This window comes from Salvelinus fontinalis, chromosome 40 (assembly GCF_029448725.1).
Source record: "Salvelinus fontinalis isolate EN_2023a chromosome 40, ASM2944872v1, whole genome shotgun sequence".
In the NCBI taxonomy this organism is placed as follows: domain Eukaryota; kingdom Metazoa; phylum Chordata; class Actinopteri; order Salmoniformes; family Salmonidae; genus Salvelinus; species Salvelinus fontinalis.
This window is the reverse complement of record NC_074704.1, coordinates 24465142-24484984: the sequence shown is the minus strand read 5'-3', so window position 1 is coordinate 24484984 and position 19843 is coordinate 24465142. Positions and strand designations below refer to the sequence as shown.

The 19843-nt window shown below is 42.5% G+C and overlaps 1 protein-coding gene across 2 annotated transcripts in view; it reads left to right on the top strand.

The window, feature by feature from the left end:
* The first annotated feature begins 9749 nt into the window (after positions 1 to 9749).
* Positions 9750 to 19843, top strand: part of LOC129839361 (complement C3-like) — a 39924-nt gene continuing 29830 nt past the window's right edge. For both annotated transcript variants that reach the window (XM_055906752.1, XM_055906753.1), the window contains exons 1-6: positions 9750 to 9855; positions 14757 to 14952; positions 17414 to 17579; positions 18098 to 18168; positions 18352 to 18440; positions 18530 to 18612. In XM_055906752.1, coding sequence (XP_055762727.1) covers positions 9785 to 9855; positions 14757 to 14952; positions 17414 to 17579; positions 18098 to 18168; positions 18352 to 18440; positions 18530 to 18612 — 676 coding nt within the window. In that variant the 5' untranslated portion in view covers positions 9750 to 9784. The remainder of the gene's footprint in view (positions 9856 to 14756; positions 14953 to 17413; positions 17580 to 18097; positions 18169 to 18351; positions 18441 to 18529; positions 18613 to 19843) is intronic.

Here is a 19843-nt window from a genome sequence, read left to right as displayed (position 1 = left end):
GATCTTGTCAAGGTATCTCTGTGCATTCAAATTGCCTTGGATAAAATGCAATTGTGTTCGTTGTCCGTAGCTTATGCCGGCCCATACCATAACCCTACAACCACCATGGGGCACTCTGTTCACAACGTTGACATCAGCAAACTGCTCGCACACACAGCGCCATGCACGCGGTCTGCCATCTACCCGGTACAGTTGAAACCGGGATTAATCCGTGAAGAGCACACTTCTTTAGCATGCCAGTGGCCATCGAAGGTGAGCATTTGCCCACTAAAGTTGGTTACGGCACCAAACTGCAATCAGGTCAAGACCCAGGCGAGGACGACGAGCACGCAGATTAACTTCCCTGGGACGGTTTCTGACAGTTTGTGCAGAAATTCTTCGGTTGTGCAAACCCACAATTTCATCAGCTGTCCAGGTGGCTGGTCTCAGACAATCCTGCGGCTTATAGTAGAGAAATTAACATTCAATTCTCTGGCAAAAGCTCTGGTGGAAATTCCTGCAGTCAGCATAACAATCGCACGCTCCCACAAAACTTGAGACATCTGTGGCATTGTGATGTGACAAAACTGCAAATTTTAGAGTAGCCTTTTATTGTCCCCAGCACAAGGTGCACCTGTGTAAGGATCATGCAGTTTAATCAGCTTCTTGATATGCCACACCTGTCAGGTGGATATTCCATAGTGATATTCAATTGGCTACATCTGTTGGTACAGACGTTGAGAAATTATGATGTAATTTACATTTGTATTGTTCTCCAGCACCTAAAAAATTTGCACTACACCATGAATGGGAGGGGGATTGTAGTGTATGTGTGTGTGAGTCCCGCAAAATCCTCCTGTTGTCCCGCATTTGGGTATTTTAAATGTGGTCACTCAACTGCGATCAACCAATAGTATTAGTATTTCCTGTGCAGAGCCATGTTGTATCTGGCATGTGTCACATACAACTTTCCACCTGAGAACAGGGATCAATCTCTGCTTCCAACCTTCCCACTGTTTCTCCCATTTGCCCGTCTCCCTGTCTCGTTTCATTACTGTCTGAATAAAGTGTAAAACCACCTTAAAAATATGTTGAAAAAAATTATTAGCATACTTAAAATTTCATCCCACAAAAAACTCAAAGTAAGAAAGTTGTAAATTTTGGAGTGTTCATTTAATGTTCAAAGTATCCTGAATACACTTGACCAGTTTTTTATTTATTTTTTTAAATACATTGTCGACCCTGGTTATAGGCCTAATATGTAAAATTGCAGGAAATTAGCTTTAAAACAGTAAATGTTCCTGGGACAACAGTAAATGTTCCTAGTCCCCCCGTCTAGGGGTTGTGCAAGGGGGCAATGAAATTCACATAGCATACCTCACTCCAAGCTTTCTACAAAATTTGGCAGCCCTGATTTTGGTAGCCTTGTGAAACCAGACTGACCGCTGCACTCACGTTTCGTAACAGTTCTTGTGAAATCAGGCTGGTTTAACGATGCTAACATTTTGGCAATGTTCTTTGGCTTTCACACGACTCTGTTAAAAATGTATATTGATGAAACCAGTCGATTGGTTTGGTCCCCTGGTTAAACACTCCAAAATGGAAGCTTCTCCAACACAGCCCCTTCCTTCCGGGCAGTACATCAATATTCTGCATAAAATGTTTACTGCAGACCTTGGTCAAATACATATTTATTTTCTGTTGAATACCCAAGGTGTGTTTGATTTTGAGTCCAGTGTGAGTCCAGTGTGAGTCCAGTGTGCTGGGTAAGTAACATTACCTAAACAAACACTGATGTTTGCAGAGAGATAAGAGCTGCCGGGAATTTTGGTTCAAATGATCGATCAGTAATAACACAACACACATGCTTACAAATCAGCTAAATCGCAAACCCTTCCCCAGTTATTTGTGGGTAGGATGGCTCAATCTTCTGTTAGGTCCAAGATTACAACCAATCCAAGATTACAACCAATTAACTACAGCATTACCTCAAATGGAGGAAGCAGGTGGCAGCGGGAGGAGGTAGGGTACTGGTCTGTCTGCCCAATATAAAAGATCAAAATTGACGGAGGAACAAAAATAGCCAAATAGGAAAGTATAACAGTTTCATTTGAGGACCAGGATTTTGACAGCTGTGGCATACAGATTGCAAAATAACTGGGAAGAGATGTTTGATGTACCGATTCCATGGCACAGGGTGTATGAGTTGAGATATAGAAACAGGATTGTGTCGAGGCACGGATCTGGGGAAGGGTACCAAACAATTTCTGCAGCATTGAAGGTCTCCAAGAACACAGTTGGCTCCATCATTCTTAAATGGAAGAAGATTGGAACAACGAAGACTCTTCCTAGAGCTGGCCGCCCGGCTAAACTGAGCAATCTCTGTGGAGATGGGAGAACCTTCCAAAAGGACATCCATTTCTGCTGCATTCCACCAATCAGGCCTTAATGGTAGAGTGTAGCCAGACAGAAGCCACTCCTCAGTAAAAGGCACATGGCAGCCTGTCAAAAAAGACCTGTTTTTGCTTTGTCATTATGCGGTATTGTGTGTAGATTGATGAGGAGAAAAAAACTATTGAATCCATTTTAGAAGAAGGCTGTAACGTAACAAAATGTGGAAAAAAGTCAAGGGGTCTGAATACTTTCCGTGTGCACTGTATGAATCCTATTGTTTTTCTCTTAAAGATTATCATAGTTAAATGTCCAGTGTGCTGGCTGGGCGAATTTTGCACTTGTGGAAATTCCCTTGATTCACTTGTCTGCTAACCCAAGAGCACTTCAACGTTTTGAGAGGAAAATACACATTTAAACCCCAAGTGTGGTACATAGTAAGTATTCTACAGTAGCAGGATAGCTCCTTTGTATTGAATATGTACTAAATAAAAAGGTACAGAATTGCTGTCAACGTTTTTGTTTGGATTGTTCTTTTCTTTCAACGTTCTTTCAACGTTTGGGAATTTATGTGGGAAATTGGCAACATCATTTTAGCTTTGTAGTGTGGTGTGCGTATTAATATACTCTTCAACTTTGTGTATTTAATAATACAAATTCGTAGTGGTGATCAAGTTTGGAATAACCTGACAAACCACTGCAGCACCCTGCCTGCACCCCCTACTTTCTGAAACCAGGAGTCTTAACTACTGGATTTAATCTGAGACACGCTTATTAGAAACAGGATTGCTGTTCTAGAAAGCCAACAATTTGCCTTTTAAAGGTAATTTCCCCGGCGTTCACTGAATTTGCATTCATGGTAATCGCTGTGGATGTTGGCTTATGCGTAAATGTCCTTTAATACAGTACACGCGTTATCGAATGCCTAGCGCAGCTGTGCTATAGTGTGGCTTGGATAGAATCCCGGCCTTACACTTACTAGGCTAGTGGCCAATCCAAAAAGGGCTTTAGTTTCTGAGATACCTGAGGTAGAACAAAACACAACCATGTCTCTTATTTCTCACATTTATGAACTAAAACACCCCCTAAACTAAAAAAAAGTGCTTCGTAAGCTTTTTTAACCCAATATTGCAAGCTCTGAAATTGATAAAATGTGGAATACAAGTAGTCAGTTGTCTGCCCTACATACACAAACAAACTGCATTACATCAATTTTTCCATTATTAAAGTGGCTGGAGTTGAGTCAGTATGTTGGCAGCAGCCACTCAATGTTAGTGGTGGCTGTTTAACAGTCTGATGGCCTTTAGATAGAAGCTCGCGATACATAGCCCCATCCATCCTCCCCTCAATACAGTGCAGTCGTCCTGTCCCCCTTGCACGAAAAAAAAAAGCATCCCCAAAGAATGATGTTTCCACCTCCATGCTTCACAGTTGGGATGGTGTTCTTGGGGTTGTACTCATCCTTCTTCCTCCAAACACGGCGAGTGGAGTTTAGACCAAAAAGCTCTATTTTTGTCTCATCATACCACATGACCTTCTCCCATTCCTCCTCTGGATCATCCAGATGGTCATTGGCAAACTTCAGACGGGCCTGGACATGTGCTGGCTTGAGCAGGGGGACCTAGCGTGCGCTGCAGGATTTTAATCCATGACGGCGTCGTGTGTTACTTTTCTTTGAGACTGTGGTCCCAGCTCTCTTCAGGTCATTGACCAGGTCCTGCCGTGTAGTTCTGGGCTGATCCCTCACCTTCCTCATGATCATTGATGCCCCACGAGGTGAGATCTTGCATGGAGCCCCAGACCGAGGGTGATTGACCGTCATCTTGAACTTCTTCCTTTTTGTAATAATTGCGCCAACAGTTGTTGCCTTCTCACCAAGCTGCTTGCCTATTGTCCTGTAGCCCATCCCAGCCTTGTGCTGGTCTACAATTTTATCCCTGATGTCCTTACACAGCTCTCTGGTCTTGGCCATTGTGGAGAGGTTGGAGTCTGTTTGATTGAGTGTGTGGACAGGTGTCTTTTATACAGGTAACGAGTTCAAACAGGTGCAGTTAATACAGGTAATGAGTGGAGAACAGGAGGGCTTCTTAAAGAAAAACTAACAGGTCTGTGAGAGCCGGAATTCTTACTGGTTGGTAGGTGATCAAATACTTATGTCATGCAATAAAATGCAAATGAATTACTTAAAAATCATACAATGTGATTTTCTGGATTGCGGGCACTGCGCCACTCAGGAGGCCTACATCTGTCTTTTGATGTTGTGGCTATTGTAATCTGCTCTAAGGAAAACAAATGGGCTCAGACATAAGAATGAGATGTTTTTGGGTCCAAGGTTCCTTGAAGGATTTTGTATTTTCTTTGGGGCCACCATGGATATTGCCTCAAATCCAATATCGCTGCCATAATACCATTTCATTAAAGTTAAATCACGTGTAAATATCAATTTTGTACAACTCATGCCCATAAAGACTGTTTTGGTTTTAATAAAATTTTATCAAATATATTGAAAATTAAATAAATAAATATCAAATTTATAAATATCTCTTTCCGGGTAAGTCGCTAAGAGCTTTGCAAACCAGGTTTGTACAATATTTGCACAATATTATTTTTTAAATTCTTCAAGCTCTGTCAAATTGGTTATTGATCATTGCTAGACAGTCATTTGAAGTCTTGCCATAGATTTTCAAGCCGATTTAAGTCAAAACTATAAATGAGCCACTCAGGAACATTCAATGTCGTCTTGGTAAGCAACTCCAGTGTATATTTCGCCTAGTCTTTTAGGTTATTGTCCTGTGAAAGGGGAATTTGTCTCCTAGTGTGTAACGTATACACTGAGAGTCAGGAAGCAGGTGCAGAAGGTGAGTGTAATGATAAGAATAAGGCAGAACAAAACAGGAGAAGGAGGATCAGATTGTTGGCACCCCGCAGTTCCAGTTTAGAAAAAAAACGGGCCCTGCAAAGTAGTTCGACAGTGGCCGGCAACAATGGGAGAGGGTACTTGAGGCCTCTTTAATTGATGCATGGACATAGACCTGCGTACTTCTTGGCCACAAAGAAGCCTTCCTATGCAGGGGAGGTGGATGGGCGGATGAAACCCAGTTGGAGAGCATCCTCGATGTACTCCTCCATGGCCTCGTTTTCAGCCACTGGCAGAGGGTAGACATGGCTGCGCAGCCTGCAAGCAGGTCGATGGAACAGTCCCAGGGGCGATGATGGAGACAGGTGGACAGGTGGAGACAGGTGGCGTGGGTCTTAGAGAAAACCTCATGGGCTGGAGGGCAACCACATGACTCTCAACCGAGAGTTGAGAGTCATGGGAGGCTGATTTTTAGGATGATTTTGTGTACAGATGCAATGATGAGGAGGAAGCGAAGGCTTTCTTTGTAGATGGGGCTCACGGTGAGTGCGAGTGGTGCTGTGATGTGCGTGATTGTGCCAGATCTCACTGGTTGATTATCCAGGGCTTGGACCGGAAGAGGAGAGGAGAGTGAGTATGAGGTGATGTTCAGGGAGGAGGCGAGTGCCTGGTCGATGAAATTCCCCGCAGCCCGGGAGTCCACTAGGACTGTCGAGACAACACATGAGGGACGGCCAGCCAGTGAAATGGAAATCAGGAATGGTTTGGCGGAAAGCGATGATGATGGAATACTCACGCCTACCCTGGAAAATGGGTGATCACGGGGCCCGCCCCTCTGCCCCCGTGGACCTCGGGTTAGGACTCAGCGGACACTGCTGAAGCTGATAACCCTCCTGTTCACAATAGGAACAGAGCCCCAGCTGTTTCCAGCGACGCCGCTCTGCCTTGGGGAGGTGTGTGGCCCCTACCTCCATGGGTTCAGGCTCTGCCTCAGGATGGCCAAAGGAGGAGGGAGAGAGGCGAAGTGGGGCGCTGACGCTCCTGAAGAAGGTTGTCCAGACGGATGGCCATCGCGATAAGCGTATCCAAGGAAAGGTTATCGGCTCGGCACGCCAACCCTGTCTGGACCTCCTCACCCAGTCCACTTCGGAATAGGGAGTGGAGTGCCGGCTCATTCCATCCGCTGGAGGCTGCCACGGTCCGGAAGGTGAGGTCTTGGCACCCTGCCGGAGTGGGAGTAATCGTTTACCTCCCTATCTGCCCTCCAGTGGATGCTCGAAGACTACCCTTAACAGAACCATGAACCTCTCGTATGAACCTAGCTCTTCCTCTTTCCCAGACGGCCGTAGCCCACTACAACACCCACCCGGTCAGCTGGGAAATGACCGTGGCAGCCTTGGACCTCTCAGGGGTGGGGACTCCCGTCTGATGGGCGAAACAGAGGGAGCACTGGAGTAGGATGGAGTCCTGTCATACTTGTCCGGGAGTGACATTCGGGCATCGTTGACCTAGACGGACTGCTGGATAGGATGGGAGATTGGCTCGCTGGGACAACTCGTGGTAGGAGGCCCTCTGCTAGTTGGAGGTGAATCTTCTCGGGTGGTGTGGAGGCGGTGGAGGACGCAGAGGACCTCATCCATAGCCACACCCAGTTGCACCAGCTGATCGTGGCGTTGACGGAGTAGGTGTCCCTGCTTCCGCATTTTTAGGCAGTAATCTTTATTGAGCGGGAGTAGGTGTGACACAGTGTCTGTTGGAGAGCAGACTGGACCAGGTTTTCCTTGAGGATTTGTCCTGTGCTTGGCTCTATTCCATTTCTAATATACGGATTTCATGACTGGGAATACAGATATGCATCTGTTGGTCAATGATACCTTTTCAAAAAAGTTAGCGCCGTGGATCAGAAAACCAGTCAGTATTTGGTGTGACCACTATTTACCTCATGCAGCGTGATACAGCACATCTCCTTCGCATATAGTTGATCAGGCTTTTGATTGTGGCCTGTGGAATGTTGACCCACTCCTCTTCAATAGCTGTGCAAAGTCGATGGATATTGGCGGGAACTGGAACACGATGACGTACACGTCGATCCAGAGCATCCCAAACTGGCTTAATGGGTGACATGTCTGGTGAGTATGCAGGCCATAGACGAACTGGGACATTTTCAGCTTCCAGGAATTGTGTACAGATGTGAGATGGGGCTGTGCATTATCATGATGAAACATGAGGGGATGGCGGTGGATGAATGGCACGACAATGGGTCTCAGGATCTCGTCATGGTATCTTTCATTCAAATTGCCTTCGATAAAATGCAATTGTCTTCGTTGTCTGTAGCTTATGCCTGCCCATACCATAACCCCACCAACACTATGGGGCACTCTGTTCACAACGTTTATATCAACCAACCGCATGGTCCACACAATGCCATCTGCCCAGCACAGTTGAAACCGGAATTCAGCCGTGAAGAGCACACCTTTCCAGCATGCCAGTGCCCATCGAAGGTAAGCATTTGTCCACTGAAGTCGGTTACGACACCGAACTGCAGTTAGGTCAAAACCCTGGTGAGGACGACGAGCACGCAGATGAGCTTCCCTGATAAGGTTTATGACAGTTTGTGCAGAAATTCTTTGGTTGTGCAAACCCATAGTTTCATTAGATGTCCGGGTGGCTCGTCTCGCAGGTGAAGAACCCGGATGTCAAGGTCCTGGGCTGGTGTGGTTACACTTTGTCTGCGGTTGTGAGGCCAGTTGGACATACTGCCAAATTCTCTAAAATGACATGGTAGAGAAATGAACATTGAATTCTCTGGCAACAGCTCTGGTGGAGATTCCTGCAGCCAGCATGCCAATTGCACGCTCCCTCTAACCTTCAGACATCTGTGGCATTGTGATGTGACAAAACTGCACATTTTAGAGTGGCCTTTTATTGTCCCCAGCACAAGGTGCACCTGTGTAATGACCATGCTGTTTAATAAGCTTCTTGATTTCCACACCTGTCAGGTGGATGGATTATCTTGGCAAAAGAGAAATGCTCACTAACAGGGATGTAAACAAATTTGAGTACAAAATTTGAGAAGTACGCTTTTTGTGCGTATGGAAAAAATTTGACGATCTTTGATTTCAGCTCATAAAACATGGGACCAACACTTAAATGTTGCATTTATATTTTTGTTCATGTATAATTTGTAAAAATGTCTAAAAACACAACTCCACTTTGACATTATGGGTTATTATGTGTAGATCAGTGAAACAAAATATACATGTAATAAATGTTTAATTCGTAATTGCAAGAGTGTGGGCAGAACAAATCAAATCCACAGATGAACCATTGACTGAAAAAAAATGAGTTTCCAGTGTCTGAGCCCACTTGTTTTCCTTCGAGCCGATTAGATTACAATAGCCACAACATCAAAGACAGGAGGACCAGTGAATGAGAGCAAATTTGCCTTGTAAAGTTGTCTAGTAAGCAAGTACCAAAAAGTAAAGCTTACATTCATCATAAATATTCATGCTAGATATTTTTACCTATTTTATCTCTGTGTTTCCAGGTCTATATTTCCAAGATAAAATAAGATATCTTAGTGCTATTTGTGTATGTAGTGCATATGACTGACAACTTTTATTCCAAATTTGAGCAATATCAGAGCATGCGGTATTGGTTTACATTCGTTTGTGTGTCCCATCACCCCTCAACCCTGTAATTATTCTGCACTTTTTGAGTTTAGGGGCGGGGGGGTTGTCACAGTATCTATCAATTTAACCCCTTTCGCAGTAAAACATTTCTACACAACCATCCATTTCATAAATGGGAGACATTAGGGATGTGAAAAACATGTTTTTTATGTTGTTCTACCTCGAGTCGGATAATCTAAAAAAATAAATAAAAAATGGGGCTTTCCCACTAGCCTTTCACATAACAAACACTGCTTTCAGAGAGAGATAAGAGCTGCTGTTGTTGAAACGATCAATCAGTAAACACACACACACACACACACACACACACACACACACACACACACACACACACACACACACACACATCAGCTAAGTTATAAAACATTACCAAGTACTGGTGGGCAAGTAGGGCTCAATCATCTATTTGGTCAAAGTTAAGTACAAAAACCTACTTAGCCTATTGTTTTTCTTTGAAAGAGTCTTTCATTTGAACTCCTTCACACATTCATTTCATTTATCTAGCCAACCGGTTTCCCAAGTCCCAAGTTTTTTAATATACCCACATGGCATTTTAAGCAGACACACTTACAGTAGGTATAGACTTAACAGCAATAAATAAACAATTACACACAGTTAAGATGAAAAGACTCAAAGTCTCATTAATTAGGTGGCAGAAGTAGGGTTTAAGGGTGTCTCGTACTGTATCTCTCTGTTCCCGGAATTCCCAATTCTGATAAGAACAAATACAGGGTGGGAGGGGGAGCATGTTGTCTGGCGCTCGCCCAAAAGGGGAGGGTCAAGAGCGGAACTGAGGGAAAATGCAAAGATAAAAGCTTGAGCCTGGGTGGGGCTAATTAATTTGGACTTGAATCAGACCCACGTTATGCTGGTGGAGCTGGTGTTGCTGGCCGCTGTGGCTCTGTCTCTCCCTATCCTCTCCAATGGGGAAGTGCTGTGAGTACATCATAAATAAGATCGTTTTCAATTGGTCCCACAATTCTGAAGGCAATACATCAGCCATCATTCCTAGAATTGTCATGGTAAAACGTGTCATAGAAACATTGATGAATAATAAATATTACTTCTAAAAAATTGTAGTATTAAGAGATAGATTTCCATCCAATTGGAGACAGATTTACATGCGAAATTCTAAAATCCGCTTAAAGGACTTGTTGCGGATAAAATTGACTTTTTGTGGATACAAATCAGGGTGTAATGATGTAGCACACACAAAATTGACTTTTTTGCTTAAGTTTTGATGTACAAAATCTAAATTTCAATATTTTTCCATTGCATTTTCAACAGTACCAATAGTTTTGTCACAAAAACTGTTGCGTTAAATAGCAAATGTGCCTAATCTTGTTTTGGCACAGTGGTTCTCAACTGGTTTTGACTGGGGACCCAAAATTGACAATGACAATTGAGTCGCGACCCAATTTTATGGACTGTTGTATTGCAGCTATATTTTGTAATGTTGTATATCAGCTGCCTTCTTGGGCAGGCTTCACTTGCAAAATAGACTGTCTCAACGGGCTACTATTATGGTATAAAAGAAAGTCATTACACAGCCATATTAACTGAGAAAACATTTATTATCAATTCAAGAGAATAAGCCATTTAATTAGGCGACCAGTTCAGGAGTGGGTGTAATAAATGATCAGATTCTGATTATGACACCGAAACCAGTCCAATTATGTTAATGAACAGTAACGCATACTCGTGTTTAAAATAGAAAAAACAACAATCATTAGGATTTCGTAATCATCAATTACCATATGAATAGCATCACAACCTTGAAGGTGTCAATTTTTAACCAGTTCAATAAAAGTAATAAAAGTTAAAAATAAAAATAAATAAAAGTAGTCAGTAATAATTAACATACTGAACAATAACTAATTTACCTGTTTATCTGTGCTTGACAAGATGCTGTTTAACAGTTTTTTTCAGTGTGTCGCTGTGTGCTTTGTTGATCAGATTCTGAATCTCGAAATCAGCATTGACTTGGGAAACATGTCAATCGTCCCGTTAGAAATATGATTTGCCCAAAGGGTAATCTTGAAGGCATCCACTTTGTCCCTCTGTTCAAGTCGATTGTGCCCCGGTCCCTTGCGTTGACACTTTGAGCGAATTCAGATTCAAAAAAATATCCGCCAGGTCGGCAAACTTTGTGAGCTACTCCTCTCAATCGAAATGTTCAGCCAGATGTAACTTGTTCTCCGAAAAAAACGCAGCAATCTCCGCTTGAAGTGGTATGTGTGGGGTGAGAATCGTAATTGTTTTGGTCATGGAGTATGTGCAGCGTGAAAATGTAGCTAGCCATTTCATCACTGCGGAAGTGCTGCACGTGGGGGTCGTGACCCCCAGTTGAGAATCACTGCTCTAGCCAACAGCTCGCAGATACAGTGCGGGTAGGCTAGTCTAGATGATGAGATTATTATGGATAAGAGCAATAATATTTTTATTTGTCATCATATCGCCAGAATAAGACCCTCAATATTTATTGTAATGGATCATCAAGATCACTGTGCACTTTCACCACCCTGTGAAGTTCATCATCATCAGTAGCCTAATAAACAGTATGGTTTCCCGAGTCATAGTGGGAGGACCTCACACCATATCTTCACGTGACTCCAAGTTAAGTACGATATGATGGTTATTATATATAATATATTGTAATGACCTGACTAGATCATAAAAGAACGACTGTCCATACAGAGGATTGAGTTTACGAATTGACGGTTTATTAAACCAACTTTACACAGGCTACTGTTTGGGCCGTAGCACACGCCAAATAAATGAAAGATAACCCACAAGCCAATCGTGACCTTCTCTTGTGAAACCCAGACGTAAGAGAGAGAACAAAGGCAAAACCCGGTCTTAACTTCCAATGCTCCATCCCCCTGCCCAACCCCCCTCCACGCCACTCCGCCAACCGCCAGGATGCCCGGCATCAGAACATTCCAGGCATTCCCGTGATTGACAGATAGCAGGTTGATTGACATGTCGGACCCCGCGAACACAACCACCTACTAGCCTAACACATAACACACAGCTGACTGTGCGGGTCGCTACAATATTTTACTGACACAAAAAGACCACACCATGTCAAACAAACAAATGATCTGTTTGCATTTTATAAAATTATATCGAAACTTCCCGTTTCCGTCACAGCTGTTGTGATTTTTTATTTCATATGATTTGACTTTACTTGCATAAGATCTGTGGTTGGAACGTGATTAGTGCCATACAACTTGTTCACCAGTTACTGTGCATGCGTTGTGAATGTATTCATGTTTTGTTTGCATGGTCACTGCAGGTACCATAATGTTATGACGCACCAATTACATTTTTATTTACTGCAATTACACAAAAAAGTACAATATTTTATAAAAAAGGAGGGGGGAAATTCTTAAAGGGATTGTTCACTTTTTAAATCAAAGGGGAAGTTCAGGATTTTACAACTTAAGAGGATCCTCACCCTAAAAGTAGTCTATGGGCCTGAAGAAACTGTAATCTATGGTTTAGTTGTCTTTAAACAACCTCTATAAACATCGTCTTTGTTTAACCACCGTCTTGACTAGAGGTCGACCGATTATGATTTTTCAACGCCGATACGATTATTGGAGGACCAAAAAAAGCCGATACTAAATCGGCCAATTTTTTTAATATGTATTTGTAATAATGACAATTACAACAATACTGAATGAACACTTATTTTAACTTAATATAATACATAAATAAAATCAATTTAGCCTCAAACATAATGAAACATGTTCAATTTGGTTTAAATAATGCAAAAACAAAGTGTTGGAGAAGAAAGTAAAAGTGCAATATGTGCCATGTAAAAAAGCTAACATTTAAGTTCCTTGCTCAGAACATGAGAACATATGAAAGCTGGTGGTTCCTTTTAACAGGAGTCTTCAATATTCCCAGGTAAGAAGTTTTAGGTTGTAATTATTATAGGAATTATAGCACAATTTCTCTCTATACGATTTGTATTTCATATACCTTTGACTATTGGATGTTCTTATAGGCACTTTAGTATTGCCAGTGTAACAGTATAGCTTCCGTCACCTCCTCGGCCCTACCTGGGCTCGAACCAGGAACACATCGACAACAGCCACCCTCGAAGCATCGTTACCCATCACTCCACAAAAGCCGCGGCCCTTGCAGAGCAACAACTACTTCAAAGTCTCAGAGCGAGTGATGTCACCGATTGAAACACTTTTAGCACACACCCCGCTAACTAGCTAGCCATTTCACATCGGTTACACCAGCCTAATCTCGGGAGTTGATAGGCTTGAAGTCATAAACAGCTCAATGCTTGAAGCACAGCGACCAGCTGCTGGCAAAACACACAAAATTGCTGTTTGAATGAATGCTTACGAGCCTGCTGGTGCCTACCATCACTCAGTCAGACTGCTCTATCAAATCATAGACTTAGTTATAACATAATAACACACAGAAATACGAGCCGTAGGTCATTAATATGGTAGAATCCGGAAACTATCATCTCAAAAACAAGACGTTTATTCTTTCAGTGAAATATGGAACCGTTCTGTATTTTATCTAACGGGTGGCATCCATAAGTCAAAATATTCCTGTTACATTGCACAACCTTCAATGTTATGTCATAATTACGTAAAATTCTGGCAAATTAGGCGGCGCAAACTGTTGCATATACACTGACTCTGTGTGCAATGAATGCAAGAGAAGTGACACAATTTCACCTGGTTAATATTGCCTGCTAACCTGGATTTCTTTTAGCAAAATATGCAGGTTTAAAAATATATACTTCTGTGTAATCGGTCGACCTCTAGTCTTGACCTCTGAATGCTCGGCTATGAAAAGCCAACTGACATTTACTCCTGAGGTGCTGACCTATTGCACCCTCTACAACCACTGATTATTATTTGACCCTGCTGGTCCTCTATGAACGTTTGAACATATTGAAGAACGATCTGGCTTTAATGGCCATGCACTCTTATAATCTCTACTTGACACAGCCAGAAGAGGACTGGCCACCCCTCGGAGCCAGGTTCCTCTAGGTTTCATCCTAGGTTCCCAACTTTTCTAGGGAGTGTTCCCTAGCTACTGTGCTTCTACATCTGCATTACTTCCTCTTTTGGGGTTTTAGGCTGGGTTCTGTGTAAGCACTTTGTGACATCTGCTGACTGATGTAAAAAAGGGCTTTATAAATACATTTGATTGACGGACAGTTGCGCCTATCAATGGCCAAATCAACTGAAATCAACTACATATTTGGTTGACAAAAAACATATTCTGTTAATAGGATTTTTCAACCCAAAGTTTGCATAGAGGGGTCAGTGAAGCATTAGCCTACTAGACATGCCAGACTGGTTGAATAAGTCTACTGGTTTGGAACCTTGTTCAGGGGTAATACATTTCTCAGCAGTTTACTACATTTTGCTATACTTTATGAATGGCGTGAGAAATGGGAACTAGAAAGGGATTCTTATGCTGTTCCAAACACAGCATGTTTCTGCAGACAGATTCCCCAAAAACACACACGCAGACAGATGCATGTACACATTGATCAGATGTCAGTCATTCCATAACAAAAAGGTCTAGCTTGTGATTCAGTGCAAGGTGTGTTATCGTGTGGTGCACTGAACAGCCAACAATATGCCTTTTAAAGGCATTTTTACCAACGTTCATGGAGATCACATTCATGGTAATCGCTGCCCATGTCAGCTCAACTGTAAATTACCTTTAAAGTGTGTTATAGTGTGCTGTGACGTGCCCTGAATTACATCCCGGGCTTAGTCAAGCACAAATCAATATTCCACCCTCCATATTTTGAATCATCCTTTCCCCTCTCTTCATCACTGCAGGTATGTCATGTCTGCTCCTAACCCTATACGGGTGGGTAGCATGGAAAGGGTCTTTGTTGAAGCTCAAGGTTACTCAGGGGATGACTTCAATGTCCAAATCAAGGTGATGGACTTCCCTGCGCACGATAAATCGCTTTACACCACAAGTGTGTCCCTGAATTCAGTGAACAAATACCAGGCAATTAAGGACATTCAAGTAAGTCTTTATACATGTTTCCTCACATAAATTAAATGGCTTCAGAAAGAATTCACACCCCTCGACTTTTTCCACATATTATGATACAGACTGAATTTAAAATTGATGAAATGTACATTTTTTTTTGTCACTGGCCTACCCCAAAGTGGAATTATGTTTTTTGAAATGTTTACAAATGAATTAATAAAACAGGTAAAAGCTGATATGTCTTGAGTCAATAAGTATTCAACCCCTTCCTTATAGCAAACCTAAAGTTCAGGAGTAAAAATAATAACATAATAAGTTGCAGCTGTACAATTCACTTTTTGTCCTGAATACAAAGTGTTATGTTTGTGGCAAATCCAATACAAGACATTACTGAGTACCACTCTCCATATTTTCAAGCATAGTGAAGTCTGCATCATGTTATGGGTATGCTTGTAATCATTAAGGACTTTTTCAGGATAAAAAGGAAACGGAATGGAGCTAAGCACAGGCAAAATCCTAGAGGAAAATCAAGCTCGTCTTTGAGCCTTTCTACACAGGTCTTCGGTCCCTCTCTGCTACTGGACAGCTAAGCTGTTTACCAGTGTATACAACAAGAGTAAACAGAAATCCAACAGGCTTGTCCTTACTGGGGTCAGGTCAACGGCCAAGTAATGTCTGTTAGGTTCCTGTCCAGCCACCACCCAACCTCCAAACTAATTATGTTCAGGTGTGTTCAATTAAGCTCATACCCTTCCGGGCCATCCTCTCTCCTGGCTAGCAGATGTAGCCAACGAGGCCATTGTCCACAGAGGATTTCGGTGGGACAAGGCGTCTGCATTTCCTTGTTTTGACCCGGACCTGTGGAAAACAGAGAAACAATACTGTTGGAGTCAGAGAGACCACCTGGTCACTATCGTTGGTTTCCTTGTTCCTGGACATCCAGATTAGAGGAGCATGGTCCATGACCAGAGTGAAGTGTCGTCCTAGGAGGTAGTACTTTAACTTCTTCAATGCACGCTGCACCGCTAGGCACTCTTTTATTTGGTTTCTCGGGGCAACAGTTTCCGGCTGATATATGATGGGATGCTCCTCCCCTTGTACCACTTGTGACAAGACCGCTCCCACCCCTGTGTCGGAGGCATCAGTCTGGACCACAATCTCTCTCCCAAAGTCCGGCATCACCAAACCAGTCCGGAGCACAGGGCCTCCTTCAAGTTCTGGAAGGCTTCTTCCGCTTTGTCAGTCCACCAGACCACGTTAGGCTGGGTCGTTTTTGGTCAGGTCTGTGAGTTGACAAGCTACAATTGCATAGTTAGGAATGAACCTACGGTAATAGCTGGTTAGCCCCTCAAAGGTTTTTACCTGAGACTTGGTTTGGGGCCGTGGCCACTGTCGGATGGCTTGAACTTTCTTCTCTTGCGGTTTGACGTTGCCCCTCCTGACGATAAAGCCCAGGTATTCTGCTTCCTCAAGTCCCAGTCTGCATTTTTTTTTGCATTGGCGGTTAGACCTGCTCTGCGTAGAGCCTCCAAGACAGTGTTGAGCTGCTCAGTTGAGATTTCCAGTTAGGGCTGTACACAATCATGTCATCCAAATATGCTGCCGAGTACTCAGTGTGGGGTCTCAGGACCCTACTCCTTAGTAAGATCCAGGGTGCTGATATATCGGGTGTATATATTGAGCCTTTCTACACAGGTCTTCCGGTCCCTCTCTGCTACCGGACAGCTATGCTGTTTACCGGCGTATCCAACAAAAGAAAACTGAAATCCAACAGGCTTGTCCTTACTGGGGTCAGTCTACGGCCAAGTAACGTCCGGTAGGTTCCTGTCCAGTTGGGCTCGATATCCCTCCCAGTATTGGAGGGCCCTGCATGTCAGCTCTTGCTGCTCCAGACCAAAAACAGATCTGGCCAAAGCTAGGTTAAAACAGCCACCACCCAACTTCCAATCTAATTTTGGGGCTCCCGAGAGGCGCAGCGGTCTAAGGCACTGCGTCTCAGTGCTAGAGGCGTCATTACAGACACCCTGGTTTGAATCCAGGCTGTATCACAACCGGCTGTGATTGGGCGGCGTCCAGGTTTGGCCGGTGTAGGCCGTCATTGTAAATAAGAATTTGTTCTTAACTGACTTGCCTAGTTAAATAAAGGTTACCTTTACAAGGCTCTTACCCTTCCAGGCCATCCTCTCTCCTGGCCAGCAGATGTAGGCAACGAGCAGGAATATTCCGGCCTTCACACACACACCCTCTAAGCTCCATCACATTCTAAAAACATGTTTTCACTTTGCCATTATGGGATATTGTGTGTAGATGGGTGAGACAAATATATATATTTAGTCAATTTCGAATTCAGGCTGTAACACAAAATGTAGAATAAGTCAAGGGGTATGAATACTCTCTGAAGGCACTGTATCTTCATATAAGATATTAATTTCACAATTTTACCTATGGTTGTGTACTTTTCACAAAAAAAAAATCACTTGTGTTTTCTCGTCAGATCCCGGAAAGACTTGGCTTCCTTGAGGGCTACACAGGGAACCAGTATGTGTACCTGCTCGCTCAGTTCCCAAGCCACAAGCTTGAAAAAGTAGTCCTGGTCTCCTTTCAAACCGGCTACATATTTATACAAACGGACAAAACCATTTACACGCCGGAAAGTATAGGTATGGCTGAGCCCACTGACCTAAAGCCTTTGAATTAGCATTACTCAGCAACCACATATGCTCGGGGGCGGACTGGGACCAGAAATCGGCCCTGGTATTCCTAACACACCGGACCATTTTTTTTGCTCGAGTCCCCCACGCAGTCCATGTTTTTTTTCTTGGGGCCCCCATTATTAGCCAGATAATGGTCATTTAGCGCAAAAAAAGTTAAACAGGCCCGCTGGGCTAAAAATGGACCGACCCAATCTGCCCCTGTGAATCAATTTGATTAATTTGGGTCAGGTCGAAACATGAACATTCATGGACATTTAGCTAGCTAGCTGGGAGATGAACATTGGGGTGTTACTTTACCTGAAATGCATGTGGTTCTTTTTTTTTTACCAGATCTTTGTAGAATTTTGACCCGCAGTCAAAATCGTGTTTCTCTACTTAATCCACAGATAAAAAGATGTTACTCTATAAAAACCTAACATCTTAAACTACATTCTTAGTGTATTAATTCAGTAACATTGTTTCAGTTAAATACAGAGTCTTCGCCTTAAACGCCGGTTTAGAGCCTGTAACAGATAGCATCAATGTGGAAATTAGGGTAAGTAGTCCTCATAATAAATGTAACTGCATTGACGCATTGATGCATATGGCCAGTTGTCAAAATAGGTATTTTCTGACGTTACTCATGTTTACAACTGTCAGTCTTGAGTAGTAACAGATTCATTATCTGTGATCCATTTATGTTAGTCTTTCACATTTCATGTATATTATTTATTTATAGAACCCTGATGGAATCACCTTACTGCAGGAAGATTTCAAACCAGATAATGGGATGGCACCTAAAGTCTTCAGTGTCCCAGAAATCACCAGGTTTGTTTTTGCTATTCAATCATCCTAACACACTTATCGGGAAAACGTTTGCCTGTGAACTCTTCTGCTCTCATTCTCTTTTTATATAGCTTTGGAAACTGGAAAGTGGTGGCCAAGTTCAAGAATAGCCCACATAAGAACTTCACTGCAGATTTCGAGGTGAAAGAATATGGTAAGAAGGGTATTGGTTTTGGGTGGCCTTTTATTAAAAGGACAATTACGCCACTTTTCAACCTCATATTCATTTCCAGTCTACACATGTGAAAATGGCACGTTTCTATGATCTGTGGTTAAAAAGATAAGACAATAATGTTCCTAAAAAATGCTTCTCTATGACATAATAGGGTAGGATTAAAAGTAAGAAAAACAGTGATTTTCAAAACCTGTTTCTAGCCAGATGGAGGGTATTTTCTTTCTCCCCACATCACTGAAAATCTCATAATGATTGAAAATCACTTTAAAAAAAAAATTATGTTTTAATCTCTGATGTCACTGGGAATATTTTTTGTTTGTTCTTTCTATAAAAGATAGAAATGCACCGTTTTCAATGAGATGAAAAGAGGTGGAATTGCCCTTTAAGAACAGGCCTCGCTTGTCTAGGACGGAGTGTTTGCACAGAGTAAATAGGGCCTATGTAAACTACATGAACTGAACAAAAATATAAACCGACATGCAACAAATTAAAAGATTTTACTGAGTTACAATTCATAAAGGGAAATCAGTCAATTGAAATAAATTCATTAGGCCCTAATCTATGGATTCCACATGACTGGGAATGCTGATACAGTGCATTCGGAAAGTATTCAGACCCCTTGACTTTTCCCACATTTTGTTACGTTACAGCCTTATTCTAAAATTAATTAAATCTTTTTTTCCCCTCATCAATCTATACCCAATACCCCATAATGACGAAGGAAAAACAGGTTTTTAGAAACTCTGGAGCTCTGTCAGAGTGAACATAGGGTTCTTGGTCACCTCCCTGACCAAGGCCCTTCTCCCCCGATTGCTCAGTTTGGCCGGGCGGCCAGGTATAGGAAGAGTCTTGGTGGTTCCAAACTTCTTCCATTTAAGAATGATGGAGGCCACTGTGTTCTTGGGGAACTTCAATGCTGCAGAAATAGATATAGACAGGTGTGTGCCTTTCCAAATCATGTCCAATCAATTGAATTTACCACAGGTGGACTCCAATCAAGTTGTAAAAACATCTCAAGTATGATCAATGGAAACACGCACCTGAGCTAAATTTCGAGTCTAATAGCAAAGGGTCTGAATACTTATGTAAATAAGGTATTTCTGTTTTTATTTTAAATACATTTACAAAAATGTCTAAAAACCTGTTTTCGCTTTGTCATTATGGGGTATTGTGTGTAGATTATGGCTGTAACGTAACAAAATGTAGAAAA